Source organism: Drosophila virilis, chromosome 2 (genome assembly GCF_030788295.1).
Source record: "Drosophila virilis strain 15010-1051.87 chromosome 2, Dvir_AGI_RSII-ME, whole genome shotgun sequence".
Taxonomy (NCBI): domain Eukaryota; kingdom Metazoa; phylum Arthropoda; class Insecta; order Diptera; family Drosophilidae; genus Drosophila; species Drosophila virilis.
This window is the reverse complement of record NC_091544.1, coordinates 4,050,882-4,069,671: the sequence shown is the minus strand read 5'-3', so window position 1 is coordinate 4,069,671 and position 18,790 is coordinate 4,050,882. Positions and strand designations below refer to the sequence as shown.

General features: G+C 43.7%; 5 protein-coding genes and 1 long non-coding RNA gene across 7 annotated transcripts; 2 read left to right on the top strand and 4 right to left on the bottom strand.

The window, feature by feature from the left end:
• Window positions 1-708: 708 nt before the first annotated feature.
• Window positions 709-4,044, bottom strand: repo (reversed polarity). Its single transcript, XM_002054866.4, has 2 exons — window positions 2,764-4,044; window positions 709-1,871 (listed from the first exon to the last, which is right to left on the bottom strand). The coding sequence occupies exons 1-2, from the start codon at window positions 3,777-3,779 to the stop codon at window positions 959-961; spliced, it is 1,929 nt and encodes a 642-aa protein (XP_002054902.3). The 5' UTR covers window positions 3,780-4,044; the 3' UTR covers window positions 709-958.
• Window positions 4,045-10,813: 6,769 nt separating this feature from the next.
• LOC138911001 (uncharacterized) lies at window positions 10,814-11,759 on the top strand. Its single transcript, XR_011416273.1, has 2 exons — window positions 10,814-10,902; window positions 10,960-11,759. It is a non-coding gene; the product is annotated as an uncharacterized lncRNA (long non-coding RNA).
• Mdh2 (malate dehydrogenase 2) lies at window positions 11,744-13,779 on the bottom strand. The gene is made up of 4 exons (XM_002054867.4): window positions 13,639-13,779; window positions 13,235-13,442; window positions 12,556-12,752; window positions 11,744-12,493 (listed from the first exon to the last, which is right to left on the bottom strand). The coding sequence occupies exons 1-4, from the start codon at window positions 13,702-13,704 to the stop codon at window positions 11,954-11,956; spliced, it is 1,011 nt and encodes a 336-aa protein (XP_002054903.1). The 5' UTR covers window positions 13,705-13,779; the 3' UTR covers window positions 11,744-11,953.
• On the bottom strand, window positions 13,669-16,431 carry Rlip (Ral interacting protein). Of its 2 annotated transcripts, XM_070207712.1 has the most exons (5): window positions 16,413-16,431; window positions 16,182-16,291; window positions 15,983-16,121; window positions 15,037-15,924; window positions 13,669-14,825 (listed from the first exon to the last, which is right to left on the bottom strand). In XM_070207712.1, the coding sequence occupies exons 2-5, from the start codon at window positions 16,276-16,278 to the stop codon at window positions 14,027-14,029; spliced, it is 1,923 nt and encodes a 640-aa protein (XP_070063813.1). In that variant the 5' UTR covers window positions 16,279-16,291; window positions 16,413-16,431; the 3' UTR covers window positions 13,669-14,026. The 2 variants fall into 2 exon arrangements, with proteins under 2 accessions (XP_070063813.1, XP_002054904.1); XM_002054868.4 differs by lacking the exon at window positions 16,413-16,431 and having other exon boundaries at window positions 16,182-16,357.
• Window positions 16,432-16,547: 116 nt separating this feature from the next.
• Window positions 16,548-17,580, top strand: LOC6630369 (COMM domain-containing protein 2). Its single transcript, XM_002054869.4, has one exon. The coding sequence runs from the start codon at window positions 16,728-16,730 to the stop codon at window positions 17,421-17,423; it is 696 nt and encodes a 231-aa protein (XP_002054905.1). The 5' UTR covers window positions 16,548-16,727; the 3' UTR covers window positions 17,424-17,580.
• On the bottom strand, window positions 17,445-18,727 carry Non3 (Ribosome production factor 2-like protein Non3). Its single transcript, XM_002054870.4, has 3 exons — window positions 18,574-18,727; window positions 18,296-18,511; window positions 17,445-18,240 (listed from the first exon to the last, which is right to left on the bottom strand). The coding sequence occupies exons 1-3, from the start codon at window positions 18,591-18,593 to the stop codon at window positions 17,532-17,534; spliced, it is 945 nt and encodes a 314-aa protein (XP_002054906.1). The 5' UTR covers window positions 18,594-18,727; the 3' UTR covers window positions 17,445-17,531.
• Window positions 18,728-18,790: the final 63 nt, after the last annotated feature.

Here is an 18,790-nt window from a genome sequence, read left to right as displayed (position 1 = left end):
GGTACAAAATATGTTGCTTTATTCTTTAATATAAATGTATTATTATTAACTCTATGTATATATACATTGCAAATTGTAATTGTATTTAGATTCTAGGCAAACGAGCTAAACTTATATATATGAAAACTTGAAGCAGCTACTCGAAGCTCTAAATTACAAAAGTATGCATAAGTATTAACATTATACAAACATACAAACACTTTATTGTCTAACTACACAACAGTTTTTGATATACATCAATTTATACATACAACTAGGCGATTAATTATTGGGCCAGAGTTGAGACAAAACCAAATTGGATTTTGCCTCATGCTGCTGGCCGCTGCTAATAAGGCACATTTGGAATGCATTCCGTACGTGTTGGCCAATGCAAATGGCCAACAGCTTTTTGTTTTGGAAACTAAGACTAATAAATTAGCATTAAGTTGTGGCAAGACTTGTCGATTTTGTTGTTGTCGGTCAACTAAACTACGCTTAAATGTAACAAGGAACCAATGCCAACAACACTGGCTGTGATCCACATTTTCTATATATTTGGCATTTTCTAGCACTGTTTGACTGTTTGAAATGCTGCACACGCACGCAATAAAAAAAGAACTCAAAATGGCCACTTAAAGTGTGCTGCTGCTGCGTAGATCCACATTTTCTAGCACTGTTTGAAATGCTGCACACACATACACACACACACAAAGGCAAGCAAAAAAAAAACTCAAAATGGCCGCTCAAAGTGTGCGGCTGCTGCGTAGATGCTGGCAGAGGCAGAGCGTCGCTGCTGTCGTCGTCGTAGTGTGAGCATTTCTCTTACACACACACACACGCATGCAAAGGCACGCCAAAAAAAAAAGAACTCAAAATGGCCGCTTAAAGCGTGCTGCTGCTGCGTAAACGCTGGCAGAGGCAAAGGCAGCGACAGAGGCAGAGGGACGCTGCTGCCGACGTCGATGTGTGAGCATTTCTCTTAGTTCAAAAAAGGCGGCAGGACATAGCTTTGCGCCTGTTGCTGCTGCTGCTGCTGCTGCTGCACAGCGACTCCTCCTGCATCCTCGCTCTTGATCACAGTATGCAGGCCGCTGTCGTTGTCCTCGCTGCCGGATGCCGCTGCCGCCGCCGCCACGGCGCTGACATAATGATGCGCATCCATGTGACAGGCGGCGCCGTTGTCCTCCAGGCCCGTTGGCGGCTGGCACTGCACCTGCACATACTTGGCCTCCTCGGCGCTGAGATACTTGCCATTAAGCTGCTGATGCACTGTTATCAGCTGGGTGCTGCCGGAACCGTCCAGATGCTGCTGCTGTTGCTGCTGCTGCTGCTGCTGCTGCTGCTGCTGCAGATCTGTCGTCTGGTAACCGTTGCCCGCTTCAGCTGCCTCCGCATTGCCGCTGGCTGTGCTGCCGCCGCCGGCGCCGTTCATCTCGATGCGTGGCGGGCTGCCGTAGTCGAAGTGGCGCATGGGAAAGAGCTGGCTCTCGTGCACATAGGTGCCGTACTGGCCGGAATAGGTGCCGTATGGACTGGCCGCCGGCGACAGCAGGCTGAACTGTGGACTCAGCTCGTAGGGCGTCTGATAGCTGGTCCAGCTGTCCATGCTGCCCGGCGGCGTAACCGTTGTCGTCTGCGGGAAACTGGCAAACGGCGGCGCCAATGTGCTATTCAGTGCCGCCGTCGGCGGCGTGTTCGTCTTGATGTAGCCCGTCTTGCGGGGTGGCTCGTGCTTGCGCCATTTGGCACGCCGATTCTGGAACCAAACCTGCACACGGGACTCGCTCAGATTCAGCTTAATCGCCAACTCCTCGCGCGCAAACACATCCGGATACGGTGCACGCTCAAAAGCACGCTCCAATTCCTCCAGCTGATAAGCCGTGAACGTAGTTCTGCAAATGCATAGAACGAGTGCATAAATATGGGCAATTTTAAATGTGCGCGCGCTTGAGTGTTAACTGTTTTTTCCAATAACTAAGTGTTGAAAAAGGTTTGTGGCGATCTGGCATCACAGAAATTGATGTATATGGTTACACTGATTTTGCCTATTCACAATATAACGGTAAGTATGTACAACTTCTTCTAGCTTGAGTTCTCATTTTTGTTTTCATATAATTTTATATATTATACGTAGGTTAATGTATGCAGAACATTGTCTTTTAAGTTACATTTATTTAACCAAAGCTTACTCTCATCTTTCTAGAAATCATCTAGGCAAATAAATGAAGCCTCAGCAAGTTTTCTAGTTAAGATTAAAGAGCTGCAATCTAAACTTTTCCCTTTTTTCAAGCTCAAGGCAGGTAGCATAAGGTTTTCGTAGCTTCAGCTTTAATATATTCGACATTTTATGAGAATATCATAATATAATATAATATTATATAATACATAATTGCAAGCTGTAGTTGGAGAAGGTGCTGGCTCAAATCTGTAGCATTTAGAAATTTCAGTCATGGAAATGTATAATTTAAGCTGATAACTTGGTAATTCTCTCATAAAGGAAAAATCATAAATTTATTACTAATTCATTAGATTGTAAGAAAATTTAAAAACCAGAAAGCTTCCAGTTTATTGCGACGTTTCTGATAAGTTTTGCTCTCAAAATGTGCCACATTTGTGTATAGATATGTTTTTTTCTATGCAGAATTATCGCACCTCCCGCAGTTTAATGTGCATCAAGAAACATTAAGCATACGTCCCGTTGTGCGTATATAAATTGGCAGATAATTTCATTGATTTCCCGTCGTTAAGCTAATTGGAAATTGGAAATTGGAAATTGTCGCTTACCTCGTTTTCTTCTTTTTGATGCCATTCGGATCGCCCTTCTTCTTGTTGTTGTTGTCCTTTTTGGGAGCTGACGCAGCGACGCCGACGCCGACGCCAGCAGCGCCGCCAGCAGCAGCAGCTGGAACCGAGGAATTGTTGGTCACACTGTTATTATTATTATTGTTGTTGTTGTTGTTGCTGTTGTTGTTGCTGCCGCTGCTTCCGCTGCCGCTGCTGCTGCTGTTGGCATTTCCATTGACGATGCCGTTGGGCGTTGACGATCCGTTCTCCAGCTGGACGCACATCTCCTCCGGCTTCTTGTGCTTGCCGCCGGACGTGCTGCCGAGCAACAGTCCGTCCGGCAGTCCGTTGCCATTGCCGGCATCCTCATGGACATGGGCGTGGCCATGGGCGTGGCTATGATGCGGACTGCCGCCGTACAGATGCTGCTGTTGCTGCTGCTGCAGCTGAACGTGCTGCTGCTGCGGCTCATACGGATCCTTGGGCGAGTAGTCCAGCTTGCTGTTCAACGTATGATAGTCGCCCATAATCCCCACCAGCTGCTGCTGCTGCTGCTGCTGTTGGTTAGGCTTATGCTGCAGCATGCCATTGTGGGGATTGTGGCCGTGGGAGAGCGTAGGCGGCGGCGTTACGGCGTAATGCTGATGATGTTGCTGAGGCTGCTGCTGCTCGACCAGCTTCTGGGGCGTTGTTATATACTCGTATTTCTGGCTGGGCGAAAAGCAGCCCATCTTGTTGCCAAAGTCCATTTTCTGAGCATAGTTTGGCGAGCCGGAGCCGCCCCCACCCCCATTCGGGAGTATGGTATTGCAATCGGGCAGTCGCTGCTGCTGCTGCTGTTGCTGCTGCTGACTGCACAGCTCGTGGACGACGCTGCCGAGCATGACAGGATGCAGGCTGCTGTGCTGGACCGTTGCCGTGGAGGTCGGCAGCAGGGGTTTGCTGGCGCCCAGTGGACTTAGTGGGCCGCTGCTGAAGTCCCCGAAGATCTGATCATCGAAGCTGGCGTGCTCCATTTCAAAGGGCACACACACACACTAACACACACAATTATACCGTTACGCACTCGTTAGTTTGTTTTAGCGTTAATCCATTTAGTTGTTAATCAAAGTGCGCGCAAAGCCAAAATCAAAATCAAAATCAATTGCCGCTGCACGCTAATTGTTGTAAATGAATTAATTGCATTTAGTTTTTGGCGCACGCGCAAAACCATTTGCCGCTCCTTTCGATACCAAAACACAGAACCCAGCTCCGTGCACGATCAACCGTTCGAGCCTGTGACTGTGGCCTTAATTGAGCACACAAGTCGCGATGATTGCCCTTTTATACCAATTCGCCAGCAGCGACGCAGCGCAGCCGCTCTCGACCAATCAGCGGCGAGCAATGGCTGCTGTCGCCGCAACAGCGCCGCAACAGAGCGAGAGAGAGAGAGAGAAAGAGACGTCGGCTCTGCGTGCATTTGTTTGTGTTTGGACATTATGCTGGCGCGTGTGACTTTTTGCTTTTGCCTCTGTCTCTGCCTTTGCAACAGTGGGGTGTGGTTTTTGTTTTGCCCTGAGAATCGGCTCGCCTTCAGCTTGTGACGTTTGGCAGCGGGTTGTCGAGTGCGTTTATTTCCCCATAACGCAGCCAGCAGATCGGTTGACAGCAGCGGCATGTCCTGGGAAATTTTTCGTCGCGCATTTGGGCTTCTCTAACAGCTTTTGGGTAATTTATAGCAGAAGCTCTTAACACTATCTATATGGTTCACAATAGATGTAGTAAACTCTTATTTTTTGCTATTTGATGTTCTTAAACTGATTCGCTTGTTTAAATGTATTTATTGTATTGGATTTAAAATTGTGTGTCTCGTTTATTTGTTTCATTTCGCAAATTCCGCTGCTCTCTTGTTATCCATTTAGCTTTTTGGGTACTTTTTAACAGAAGCCCATAACATTATCTTAATTGTTCACAATAGATCTGCAAAACTCTTATATTGTTGTATTTCATGTTCTAAAACAGATTCGCTTATTTATTGTATTGGATTTAAAATTCTGTGTTGCGTTTATTTGTTATTTCGCTAATGAATTATCTATCACCTGCCTGCATGTGCGCAAATGTTTCGCTTTCGATTAGCTTTGGCCAGCACGAATCCCTCTACATGCTTATTAGCATACACTTTTATACACAATTCCAATTGGAATTGTCTGACGCCATACGATCGCATGAGGGTCTCGTTATTGTTGCTGGAATTTTAACAACCACCAAAAACCTCAAGGATCGCGACCTTCTTCACCTTTTTTTTTGTTTTGCTGCGCGTGGCACCCTCACCCTCACCCTCACCCTTAAGCTGAACTGAACTGAACCTCACCCTGCGGAGGTTGGCGTGCGCGACCTTTTGGCCAAATGCTGGTACTGCACGGGAGGGCTAGGAAAGTTATGGGTCGCTGGGCTGGAATTTAAGATTTCACATCAAGACTTTGGCTAGTGAAAGTGAATGGAGAGAGTGGGGAGGAGAGAAGCGAACTCACTGAAAGGGGAAATTTTAAAAGTTGAGATAAGCTTTTAAGTATGCTTAAGTGGTATAAGTTAAAATATCCCTTTTTTATATTTCCCAACATTCTTAATTGTCAAAGCTATTTCCTACTATTAAAGTTAAACCATTCCAGCTATTTCTCATTCTACCAACTGTTGCTATTTTAATTCGTCTCCGCTAAAATTCTTATCTAAGATATTCTCGACATTTATTGCTAATCAAACCACGCCAGCCATTAGACAAAACCGATGCCCGCATTGACCTTGCCAAAGTAACAAAGGAACTTGAACTCAGCTTCTTCCCAGGATCAACATAGCAAATTTCCCATCGAATACCGCACAAACAACAGGAAAATCTCACAGCAAACAATTTGATACTTTCGGGCGCGCTATGTGGCCATATATACGAGGGATTTGTCTTGCGCAGGTTCCAAAATGCGGGCAGCGGAAACGGAATTGGAATTGGATGCGAGAATGGGAAATGCGCACGCGATCGGCGCAGAGCAAAAGAAAACAACTCACCCCACAATCGGGGCACAGATGAGATGATGCGACCCCGGCCGTAGTCCGGACATTTGCGTGTGAATAATCAGACAACATTATTTTTGTTTTTTTTTTTTTTTTTTTTTTGCATTGCGATTGCGACAATTATGTGGGCCCTGTTTTGGTTTTGGTGCGGGACAATCCTTGGTCGGGTCTGGGGAGGGGCTGACTTGAGGCTTGGAGGGTTAAGAAAAGTCAACGAGGATAGCATCTGCACGAGATCAAAAGTCAAAGGTGCACGGATAAAGCTAATAGTTTTAGAAGATCTTGCTGTTAGTCTCTAACTGAAAGACTTCGATTTTATCTTAATTATGTAAATGAAGATGACTTCTGGGAGAGGGCATGGCATGGGGGTCAGGTCAGGGAAGTCAACTTTTACGAATGTAGAACCGAAATAAATATTTAAAAGTTATTATTTAGAGAAATAATCGATGAGCAATAACTTTTCGACTACGATTACACTTGGTTAGCCAGCGAACGCCGGGTAATTTTAGTCTTCCGACTAGAATCCATCTAATGGAAAGGCAATGAGTTTCGCCGGCTGCATTATGGAATTCGTCGCGTAACTGTCCGCCCAAGAGGGCTGTCCGCTTAAGATTAAATTCAGATCAAATTCAAATAAAGATTTTCGCTTTGGGTTTCTACAGCAAATAAAAACTTGGTACAGTTTGCCACAGAAAGCAAAACGCGCTGCCTAAGCTTTGTTGAATGTGATTGCGAGAACTTTTCATATTTTTTTTCCATCACCATAAGATACACACACACACTGAGAGAGAGAGAGAGAGGGAGAGAGCGAGGGAGACACGTCGCACTTGTTTTGAGCCCAGTGACAGTCACTCCACAGCATCATCAGCATCATCATTCGGCAGCATTCCCATCCTCCAGTGGAATATTATCACATTGTATTACGATATACGGTACATTTCTTTTTTTTTTTTTGTTGCTTTTCGTTATGCACTTCCAGACAAGCACACATACATAGAGACATATATATGTATGTGTGCGTGCGATTGTGATCTGCGCAACGAAATTCCAATATGGCGTGCACGCTGGCACACACACACACACACATAGACACACACACACGCACAGGCACATGCATGCATGTCGTGTGCATGTTTATAGTGTCAGAGTCCAGAGTTGGGCAAAGCAGTTCACCAATACAGAGGCATTCAATTAAGCTTCGTTAAGATCAATTTAAAATCCCGCATAAAATATCAAATAGTTTTTGTACTTTAGTTCCATTTCTGCTGTCGCTATTTGTTGTCGACTGTGTCGGGCAGACACTCTCCGAGCCAGAGACAGACCCAGACCCAGAGCTGGCAACAGCAACAACATTTCGAAATCCATACACAGCCCACGGAACGCGACAATATCTACAAGTCCAAGTCGGGCCCCGTCATGACAAAGATGTATAGTTTTTCATATTTCGTTAATTTTCTATGGCACTTAGGGGGCTTCACTTGCCCACTTGTTGCCCACTTCACTTAGCCCCTTTAGCGCTTAACATGATGATGGGGCACTCGGCCGGCAGGCAGGCTCGAGCTCGAGCTCCAGCTCGATGCCAACGGATGTGCGCACGTATCTGACATCTGACCCGGCCCCTGATCACGAGCTATACGAGTATTTACAGTCAACGATCAAACGATCTTGGTAGATCAACATTTTTAGTTCAAAGTTCTTACAAGACCAAATGACTTTTTTGCTAAAATGGGGCTATGATTAAAGCATATTCGTATTCCATTAAATATCAATTTATTTATTTTGATATAATACATTATTTTAAGAGAATATAATACCAAACAACTATATTTTATAAAATTTATAAGTCTGCCTAACTTCTGCTAACTAAAATGATTCACAATAGTCCCAGTTGGATGTAGCGTTCTTATTAGAATTTGGGCAAAAATAATTTGAGAAAAGGTTTCGCTTTCCATGATAAAGCTAAACAAACTTCCCGACACTCAAACAAGAGTTTTTTTTTTGGTAATAATAATAAGAATTTCATCTTTCGCATAATTTTTTTAAAAAAAATCTTGAACTGGATCTGGTTAGTCTTTGAAATCGTAAGGCAAAAGCTATTTTATGCGCGCCTGATACAAAATGGTAGAATTATGGCTTCCGGTTGTGTAGATATTTGGACTTTCGTCAAGTTAGACTTCTGTTAAACATAACATATTACCCTATATATGTTATATTAGTTCGATATGTTTATGATGCGGCTTATATATAAGTTAGCCTAATAATCAAGCAAAGGAATCGATCTTAAGAAGATCTATATGTTATGTGACCTTAAGCTTAAACAACTAAGTTAAGTTTCATTACTTTAAAACTGAGAGACTAGTTTTCGACTTGGTTGTTGATACTGATTAAGAATGATTAAGAATATATAAGGTATATATAAGGTATATGTATTCTTAAGCATTCTTAATCAGGCATATTTCACAATATACTCTTTACATATATTTTGGCAGAGTGTATTCATAAGTTCATCTGATGATTGATATGTCTTTGACGTAGTCGAAGTAATTATCGAAGCTGATAAAAGCGAGATATACGATTTATGGGTTACATGATCTCTTGATCTTAAATCTCAAAGGATGCCAAATTTTAAATATAAGTTTATGCAAGCCTCAAATACTAAAAAATAGACGTTTTAAGAATTCTCGAGAATGCAATTTTGATAATTAGCATTTGATTCCAAACCGTAATATTCCTCATTTCATAGCCGTACGTGTAATGGATTGTCTTAAGCTGTGTCGAATACTGAGTACATGTGTTTAATTGTGTTTTTGTGCGCTTTTAACCCAATTATTGGATGCTCGACAAAATGGAACAGATACAACTTAATGCAATCAGAGTGAAAGTGAGAAGACGCCAATAAATTAAATCCAATCAGAATCGTGGCCATGTATTTAGCGTATAGAGCTCAAATGTATTAAGATGACAACCACTTCGTTTGGCTTTGGCCCTTGTAATTGGCTCTGGGTCGGAGTCGGCTCGGCTCGCAAAAATCCCAACGCAGCGCGCGTAATTCAAATTAATTGCCGACAATTGTGACTTATTTCAGCCAAAAGGCGCCATTTAATGCAGTGCCACGTGGACGGGGAAACAGACGGCGTCTGCCACTGATAACTTAAACGGCGCGATTATCGCAGCGAGTGAAGAGTTACGTAAAAGGGATCAATAATAAAGCAGTGCAGAATTAAGTACCGAATGTCAACAGAAATTGCAATGTTAACGAAACAACGTATGAGTGACGAATACGTAAAAGGGATCAATAATAAAGCAGTGCAGAATTAAGTACCGAATGTCAACAGAAATTGCAATGTTAACGAAACAACGTATTAGTTAAGAATTACGTAAAAGGGATCAATAATAAAGCAGTGCAGAATTAAGTACCGAATGTCAACAGAAATTGCAATGTTAACGAAACAACGTATTAGTGCAGAATTACGTATTGGGATCAATAATAAAGCAGTGCAGAATTAATTAAATAAGGTAAATGTACAAAAGTGTGTACACACATAAGCATGTAACAAGAAATTGCAATGTTAACGATAAAACGTATTAGTAAAGAATTACGTAATTGAAATCAATAATAAAGCAGTGCAGAATTAAGTAGTGTAAATGTACGAAAGTGTGTACACACATCCGGATATCAACAGAAATTGCAATGTTGACGAAACAACGTATTAGTGAAGAATTACGTAAAAGGGATCAATAATAAAGCGGTGCAGAATTAGGTAAGGTAAATGTAAAAAAGTGTGTACACACATAAGCATGTAAGCAGAAATTGCAATGTTAACGAAAAATCGTATTAGTAAAGAATTACGTAATTGAAATCAATAATAAAGCAGTGCAGTATTAAGTAGTGTAAATGTACGAAAGTGTGTACACACATCCGGATGTCAACATAAATTGCAATGTTAACGAAACATTTTATCAGTGATCGATCGATATCGATATCGATAGGCTTAACTGTCTGGCTATAATTGAGCTGTTGGTTAAACGTTTTATGCATGAATTGAATAAACAAATTATGTTCGGTGTGTCGCTGATCCTAATTTATAATTGAGTTTATGGCACTTTTTGTCGTTGTGGGCGTCGCATATCGTTTTTGGCTGACATCGGCCGATGTGTGTGTGTGTTCGGCTTAATTGTTTGTAATTAAATAAAATTGTACAAGGTCGCTTACAAACTCACAAACTGACATTGGAAAATCCATAGCTACCAATTCGTTTTAATATAGTCGCACAATAAGTAAATGAAAAACGCCGGCCGGCCGGCAAAATTGTATTTGTTTTGTATAGTACGAGTCTGAAATTGATTCCTGCTCATTATTTCATTAAGAACAGAGCATTCCAATTGGCCACACTCGGCCCATTCAGATGGAGACATGGAGACGTTGTTGTCGACGTCATCATGTTTGAGCGCTCTGTGATTTTTGCCTGCATTTCGATCTGATTTTATGAATGAAATTGTATCAATTGATTGTTTTGGTGCTGTTATCGTTGCCTTTTGATCGTCGATAATTAAGTTGGGGGCGTGTGTGCCTTGTTTACCACTCGCCCTCCTTGTGCTGGCTGCCTAATTAAGAAATCAAATTGACTAAATAGTAATACAATTATGTTGATTGAAGGCGGCGCCTGGCAACCCAATTGCAATTAGGTGTTTAAGCTTACTAGAAACCTTACAATTTATGGCCTTCCTGATTCCCTTCAAATATTTTTAACTCATTTGCATGGTAGTAAAATTACTAAAAATTTGCATTTCTGAATTTCCCTAGTCTCAAAGGACATAAAAGATTAGCATAGGCTTTTCAAGGCGAAAAGCTTTCCCAACACTCTCTGGTCACCTTAAACAAGCGTGAGAGGAAGTGAGGGTCCGCTTAAAAAAAAAAAGAGTTTAAAATACCATATTGCCTCTAAAAAATACCAGCTTCAAGACATAGAAAATGGGTTGAAACTTTTCCGAAAAATACTAATCAAAAAAAAAAAATACTGTCCCAAACTGATCACAAAAAAACTGTTCACAAAATAATTCAAATTATGGCTCAAGTATTTCTGCGCTGACTTTCGAGTTTGTATAAACTTTAATACCTACACATATATACTAGTATAATTGTCATACATATAGGCATATTGCGGTTCGACAAGAAATTCCAAAATGTGTACGCACTGGGCACAGTCTGTCCACATGTATGTACATATGTTAGAGACATGGTCCACAGCGCGGGGAAGGGCGGGGCAAATGGCGTGTATGACATGCGGGCAAGTTTTTCAATTGATCTTAACGAAGCTTAATTGGTTGCGCATGTATTGGTGTGTGTGTGTATGTGTGTGTGTGTGTGTGTGTGTGAGCCTCAGGCAAACATGACTGTGTGCCGCATACACTGAGCGAAACTAACTGGAACAGATTGTCGGCAAGCGATGTGGACTTGAGCTGGGCTGCTGAGCATTTCGCACGGTGTAACAAGGGGAAAATTGTAGTTTTTAAAAATATAAGCGGGAGTGCTCGACTAGTAGATACCTTTCTGACATTCGAATTTCCATGCATAATTGCTTGGGACTTGTTGCAAAATTAAATGTCTATAGTTCCTAATCTTCCACTTTATAATTCCCGAAATGGGCTTGTTTATAAAGACAAATCTATTTTATGGGCTCGCAGATAAGACGTTCCGTCTGTGACACAGATTTCAAGCTGATCTGGATTTGCTGTGCGGCAATAAATTGTAATGTTTCTTGATTTTTAAGACTCTGACAAGGAAGCGTTCTTATAGATGGAATGAGGAATATATTCTGGGTTTATTTGATCAATAAAACTTATTTTTCCAAAAGCATTTGGGTTGCATCGGCTCAGTTGGGTTAATTGTAATTCCTGAGTGCTTTCTAAAAAAAAATATATAAATCAAATGTTAACATTATTTATAAGGATGATGAGCACTTGGCTGTTTAATCTTTGGACACACGAATGCTTTACACTTTTCAACTTAAGACGACCAAATTTGCTAAGTAAGTAACCAATGCACAAATGAAGGCTAAATGATAACTAATGATGGAAACAATTGGGGGATTGATTGACTGATTGACTGATTGACTGGCTAGTGGATAGCTGCGAAGCAGTGTTCAGCTTAAGCATTGGCAAAGTCGATGCCCTTCTGGATGTTCTTCTTCAGCTCGGGAATGGCAGCCTCCAGCAGCTTCTTCTCATAGTCGTTCAACTTGGGCAGTCCCAGGTTCTCCTGCAGACCAGCTTTGCCCAACACCAGGGGCGTGGAGAAGAATGTCGCCTCCGTGATATTGGACTGCACGTACGAGCACTCGATAACGTTCTTATCGCCGTTGAGGCCCTTAAGCAGGGAGCCGGCAAAACGAGCGCCAGCGTAGGCCATCGACAGGGTGGCAGATCCGGCGCCAGCCTTTGCCTTAACCACCTCGGTGCCGGCCTCCTGAATGCGTACGGTCAGCTTCTCGATGGCATCCTGGTTGCCCTTGAACTGAGGCTGGCTTTGCGACAGCACCGGCAGTATGGTGACACCGGAGTGTCCGCCAATAACGGGTATCTGCACGCTCTGGGGATCAACGCCGAGGGCGTGGCCAATAAAGGCACGAGCACGCACCACATCCAAAGTGGAAACGCCAAACAGACGCTTGGGATCGTACACGCCGGCCTGCAGCAAGAGAGCACAATTAGTCTCGGTCTTTGTTGTGTTTATTGTCAAGCATTGTTTACCTTCTTCAGAATCTCGGCAGCAATTGGCACACAGGTGTTGACGGGATTCGTGATAATAGCGACCAGAGCCTTGGGGCAGTTCTTGGCAATTGCATTGGAAATATCCTTAATGATGCCGGCATTCACATTGAACAGATCATCGCGAGTCATGCCAGGCTTGCGGGGCACACCAGCAGGAATGACAACGACATCGGAACCTATGAGAAATGATTCACATAATGGATTAATAAATGTACAAGAAACTTGGAGATATTGCTACTCCACGAAGCCCCATCCAACGGGAAATGCTTTATTAGCGTGTTTATAAATACGGACGGAGAGACGGACATGGCTAGATCGACTCGGACACAAATTGAAAAGCTGTAAATAAAGGCACTTTGATCTTTTGTATTATGCTCCAAATAGTAGCTACTGTCAAGAGGTGATAAGTGGCTGCACTGATTAAAAGCCAGTTATGAATACCAATAGACGTCTCCCTTATCAGACGACTTGCGCTTATCAGCCGTAAGTTATATACATGAGAAATTCGGATCTTGCTCTATATATTATGCAAATCGCATGCACACAGCATCTGCTCAAAATCCGAACGTTTCATAAAATGTGTGCCAAATTTTCCACTTGGTGCATTAACCTAACCTCACTTATTGTCCCAGCCTCCCCCCCTCACACACACACTTACCCTTCAGGGAAGCGCCCAATTGATCGGCGCCCATGAATCCCACCGTCTTGCTCTTGGTATCGATGTGCGACAAATCGGCGGCAACACCGGGCGTGTGCACAATATCGTAGAGCGACAGATCCGTAACGAGGGGATTTTGCTTGAGCAGCAGCGACAGCGGCTGGCCAATGCCGCCGGAGGCGCCGCATACGGTCACCTTATAGTTGTTCTGGCAAAATATGAAAATATGCAAATTACAGTTAAATGCAAAACTCAAATGTAAACTAAAAAAGTTAGTTGAGTGCCTTGCATAAACAACGGTTTATTTAGATCAACATTTTTCCGTGCATTACGTAAACCGCAAAAGTCAGTTGGCGGACAGATTAGGCAAAATGCTGCGGCTTTTGATTTAGCTTGTGGCTTACCTGTTGGCTGACCGAAAAGTTGCGCACGCCTTGCAGTGCCAATTGTTTGGTTACTTGCTTCAACATTTTAGTTTGTTTTTTTTTTTTTTATATAAAAATTGTTTAATAAATTGTTATGCTAAACAATAGGCAGCTGCGCAGCTTGCAAAATCCCAATAGCTATTCCTGAAAAGCTTTCGGCCAACCTGGCGCAAGGTTAAATGCTGAGAATACTGTGTAACTGTGCTTTAACAGCTGTTGCGCGCACAGAACGGCGCTGCCAACTGATTTGCAGAAAAGTATGCGCGCGAAAGCTTTTGTTTGAAGCTAAGCTTTTTCCTATATATTTGGATAACATTTCATTTAGAGTTTTGTTCGATAGACATACACTGAGTAAAATTTGCATTAATTAAAAGTGCTGCATACGTAGCTCCACCTGAAGCGCAATGCAGGCCCGCCGCTCCGCTTTCAGCTCCTTGCCCAACATTTTCTTTTTGTGCTCAAGCAACGCATTCTCGCGCGTATAATGCTCAATGATACGTTCGTAGTCAGCCTCCGCTGGAAGCTGTTCCTGACTGGTCTGTGGCGCAGCTTGCGGCTTCTGCGCTTCCTGTTCGTACAACTGTTTCAAGCGAAACATCTCATTGCGCTCGGCAAGAATGCGCGCCTTGAGCTCGTTTTGCCAGATAATAAGCTCGTCGTATTCCATTTGCAGCCGAAGCAACTCGTCACGCTGTGGATTCGTCTTCGGCAACAGCAGATAGCCTGTCTGTTTGTCTATGGTGTATTCAACCGGGTTTGGTGGTGGGGTAGCAGGAGCATTAGGCTCATCAGGTTGATGTTCCGAGGTGTTCATTTGCGACGGCGCGGACATTGAGTCGACGGTATCTTCGTTGATGTTGGCTGTTGGGACTGTTGGTGGGACTGCTTGTTGAGCTGCTGGTTGTGTAGAGGTTACCGAGGTGGTGACCTCCAGCTCATCTATGGACTTCTCTTGCTTCTTTTCACAGCTTCTTAGTTTGCGTTTCAGTTGGGTAATGATGCGTTGAACCTCCCAAAGCTGCTCCTCACGCTTCTTGCTGATGAAGCCCGCATTCATTTCGCTATGGATTTGGGTCAGGAGACTGTCCTGCTTCCGTAGCTCCGTCTGGATGTCTTCCGGGGTATCGGGTAGACCCGGACTGGCCGAGGTGAGTGGAGGAACATATCTGCAAGAGACAACAAATTTTACTTGGAAGTCTCTTAATTTATTTGACGGTTTGATGGCTGCCTTAACAAAAAGCTGACAACTCGCTGAAAACGATTTCGTTTACGCGGCACTACGCTCATGTCTTTCTTAACGTGTTCAAGAGATCTATCTATCTAGCGTGCGGGCATATAATGCGTTGCTGTAATCTAATCTGGTCAATGTTTACTTACTTTATCAACTTTACGTCCGGAAAGAGATTCGCGCAGTGGCACAAGAGCGCAACCATTAAGCGATGTGACATCTGTAGCGTTGGGCTGAGGAGCATGGCCAGCGATTGGGCATTCAGTTTGTTGTAACGCTCCTGTTGGATGACTGCGTCAAAGTGCAATATTACCCAGGCCAATAGGGTGCGATTACATTTTGGCAACTGTTCGAGGAGTTGCTGCAGCTCAGCCTGCTGCTCGGTGACTTTGGGATGCGAGGCCACCTCCTCGAAGCGTGCAACCAAATCTGTGGTCAGCACCGGTTCCGGCAGCTCGCGCAGAAACAATTTGAGCAAACTACAGGCGGTCGGTATATTCAGCTCATCCACAGATGCATCGTACTCGCGATTGTTGTACAGGCGTTTGTAGTGCATCAGACGCGTCTTGATGGGCTCCACCTTGTAAATATGATCGCACTTGAGCGATTGTTCCTGCTGCAGGTAGTCGATGCAATCGCGCACGACCAGCGGTAGATCGATGCCGTCGTGACAGCGGGAGCGCTCGGTGGCCAGACTGATGGAAACGCCAAAGATGGGATATCCCAGAGCCAACACTTCTTCTTCGCCGATGCTGTCCTCTTGCTGCGCTTGTTTGCTCTTTTTATCCTTTTTATCTTTTTTGTCGGACTTGTCTTTTTTGTCCTTCTCCTTGCGCTCCTTGTCCTTCTTTTTGTGATCCTTGTCATCATGGTGACGTTCCTTCTCTTTGTCCTTTTCCTTGTCTTTTGTTTTATGCACAGGATCCTCCTCTGGACCTTTTGGCTCCTTTTCCTTGTCGCGCGACTTTTCGCGCTTTTCCTTACTCTTTGAGCTTGTAAATTTGAATGTTTTTGACTTTTTTGACTTGGAGGGACTCCTGTGCGGATAAAAATCAGCTTGTGCTTTTATTACTGGGAAGGTTCCATTGTACTCACTTGGTGTCCAGCTCTTCTTCAGGCGAACTTTCACCTTCTAGAGCAGCATAACCGCGATCTTTGCCCTTCTCTTTCTTATCCTTCCGTCGTCCAATGAGCAAATCTTTCTTGCTGTGCTTGTCATGGTCTCCTTCGCTAACTGGCAAAACAAATAAAATGAATTTGCTGTCGCGCCTTTTTAGGTCTTAAATATACTCACAATCGCTTTCCTCTTTGCTCTTCTTGGACTTGGCATCGACCGCTTCAGATGCATATAAACCGGGAAACTCCTTTTCCTCTGGACTGTCGAAATCCATACTGTTGTGGCAACTAGCTTAAATAAATAAATAATTAAAATCAATGTGTTTACGCCATCTGCAATCAATAAACAAAGTAGATGCGCAACACATATTCGATAATTGAATCGATTAAATCGAAAGGAGCTGCCAACCTGATGCAAGTGCGGCTTGCAGGTCGGTACGCACAGCGTAATTTTTGTAAAACATTTACAAGCAAGACGACAGTATTTAAATATTTAAATTTAAAATTTACTTTTATAAATTTTATAAAGCCTTTGTTTTTCTCAATCTGAATTTTTCATAAATTCATCAGCAGTGTGATTATTTAGTACAAGCAATTTGGTTGATTTTTATTCAGTAGTGAGCTGCATACTATTAAGCAAAATCAGCAAATGTAATAAGATTTGTTTACCTTTTGTATGAAAAAGTTTTGTTTTTCATACTTTGTTTGATTTTCGCATAAAAACATGTCTTCTGTGCGTTTGAGCCAAGTGGAACGTGACCATTTGGCGCTGCTCCAACGTCCGGCCAGCGAAGTGCTGGAGCTATGCAAGTCGGCGTTCGATTACCTCGTAAACGGACCCAACACGGATCGCTACGATATGCTGGCCCAGAAGTACGCCGGCAATGTGAATAGCGAGGCAGTGCAGCGGGCGGTGGAGGCATTAATATCGCTGCTTATTCAAGTCACCACAAAGACTGGAGCGAACGGCGAGCACGTGAACATACGCCAGATATTTCCTAATCTTGGCGACGATGTGCTTGATGTGCTGGAACAGTTCGTGACCAGCAAGCGGAGTTTCGTGGAAGGCTCCATTAAGTCGGCCAACATACGTGCCTATAGGCTGGTCAACCTGGACTGGCGTCTGGAGGTGCGCACGGCGTCTCGTTGTTTACTGCAACAGTCGAACGTGGTGATAACAATGAAGCTGTACCTGCACACAGAGCCGAAGAACGAAAATCGTGAGCTGCTTGAGATAGACACGTCCGATCGTAGCGAGCAGGAGCTGAGTGTCATGCACGAGGATGAGCGACGGCATCGCAAGGATCTGGTGGTCCAAACGGATGTCAGCAGTTTAGTGCACTTAATCAAAACGCTTGAGGATGCCTTGGCCGAGTCCAAGACGCGTCGCATTAAGAATATTGTCAATGCCATACACTAAGAGTAAATAAGATATTAGCTGTTAAGTCACGATATTAACTATATTTTAAGCTGGACCAATTTATTGCAACTACAACCTAAACTTAAACCTAAAGCAAATGCTTGTGACTCAATCGGCTGCTGCCAAAGCCTCAGCTGCGGCCGCTCTTAGTGCCACCTTCTTTTTCTGGCGATCGGTGCGTTTCTCCTCCGGCGACTTCTTGAGGGCCTTCACGCGACGCGTCTGTATGGAACCCGTTTGTTGTTTGCCCAAGTGCACGCGTCCCTTTGTATTGCCCAGCGCATCGGTGCTGAGGTTCTTCTTTTTGGTAACCCTCAGCTGCTTGGGCTGCTTTCTGGCCAGTTTGTACAGATCTTCGGAGGCAATCTTGGTGCGGCGAATGGAGAAATCAGCCGATGGTCCGATCTCTTCCAGCTCTATACGTGGCGTCTTTTGACCAGACTTCTTTAGTAATATCTTATAGGAACGCATCAGTACACTCATATCGTCGGTAACTGTGAAGCTAAGTACATGCTCGACACCTTGTAGCCGTATGGACTCGACCTTTTCGCGGTGAAACATGTCAATGAACAAATTACGCAGACGACGTAACTCCTCCGTTTGAGCCCATTTCGGGCCGTTGAAAACCAGACAGGGCTTGACACAGGCGCCAATCTTCTCCGTTTTAAATTCGGCAATTGCCTGATAACGCTTAATGCCCAGCTCAAACATGTCAAGTACTTCGTTTTCGAAAATCCGGCCAATGATTATATTGTCCGGGCGTTTCTTTGAAGTTGAGCCGAATGTGAAGAGCGCCGCATCGTTTTTCATGGTCAAACTGAAAGGGAATCATCAAAATCGTATGTTCTGTAATTGGAGGTGCATTTACTTACAACTCCAGTGAAGACGGATCATCAAAGGGCGTTATGTCGTTTTTGCGATTTAGGACTTTAACCAGCGGCTTCTTCAGTTGCTGCAGATCCTTCATGCACTGTTTAACGTGACCACCGCATTTTCGTCCGTCCACAAACAACATTGTACGCGCCGATTCAATGAGCTGCGGCTCACGGGCTAGCAACACTTTCTTTCCCTTGCGGGTTTTTGGTTTCCTGGCAAAAAGAAATATACGAGAAATAAGTGATGACAATGGCGATGCTGATACTGAACTTACCTGATCATTAAAAGCGACATCCTAAATGTATTAGTTATTCAAGTTTAAAATTACTCTCAAAATGCATAAAACGCACGTGTAGCGTTCTTCTGATGCTGCCAACTCGTTGCGATTTTCAAAGCGCTGCCAGCACACGTAGCTTGGCAGCGCTGTGGCCAGTGTTGCCAACTAAGCCAGTTTCTAGCTAAATTCGTTCGAAAAGAGTTAATATATTAAA

Coding starts and splice junctions, on each gene's coding strand:
- Mdh2 (XM_002054867.4), bottom strand. CDS start 13,704: ATGTTGAAGCAAGTAACCAAACAATTGGCACTGCAAGGCGTGCGCAAC. Junction 13,443..13,638: donor ACTTTTCGGTCAGCCAACAG/GTAAGCCACAAG, acceptor ATATTTTGCCAG/AACAACTATAAGGTGACCGT. Junction 12,494..12,555: donor CTGCCGAGATTCTGAAGAAG/GTAAACAATGCT, acceptor CTCTTGCTGCAG/GCCGGCGTGTACGATCCCAA.
- repo (XM_002054866.4), bottom strand. CDS start 3,779: ATGGAGCACGCCAGCTTCGATGATCAGATCTTCGGGGACTTCAGCAGC. Junction 1,872..2,763: donor ATCAAAAAGAAGAAAACGAG/GTAAGCGACAAT, acceptor ATGCATTTGCAG/AACTACGTTCACGGCTTATC.
- Non3 (XM_002054870.4), bottom strand. CDS start 18,593: ATGTCGCTTTTAATGATCAG. Junction 18,512..18,573: donor ATGTCGCTTTTAATGATCAG/GTAAGTTCAGTA, acceptor TCTTTTTGCCAG/GAAACCAAAAACCCGCAAGG. Junction 18,241..18,295: donor GATCCGTCTTCACTGGAGTT/GTAAGTAAATGC, acceptor ATTCCCTTTCAG/TTTGACCATGAAAAACGATG.
- Rlip (XM_070207712.1), bottom strand. CDS start 16,278: ATGGATTTCGACAGTCCAGAGGAAAAGGAGTTTCCCGGTTTATATGCA. Junction 16,122..16,181: donor GAGCAAAGAGGAAAGCGATT/GTGAGTATATTT, acceptor TTGTTTTGCCAG/TTAGCGAAGGAGACCATGAC. Junction 15,925..15,982: donor GAAGAAGAGCTGGACACCAA/GTGAGTACAATG, acceptor TTATCCGCACAG/GAGTCCCTCCAAGTCAAAAA.
- LOC6630369 (XM_002054869.4), top strand. CDS start 16,728: ATGTCTTCTGTGCGTTTGAGCCAAGTGGAACGTGACCATTTGGCGCTG.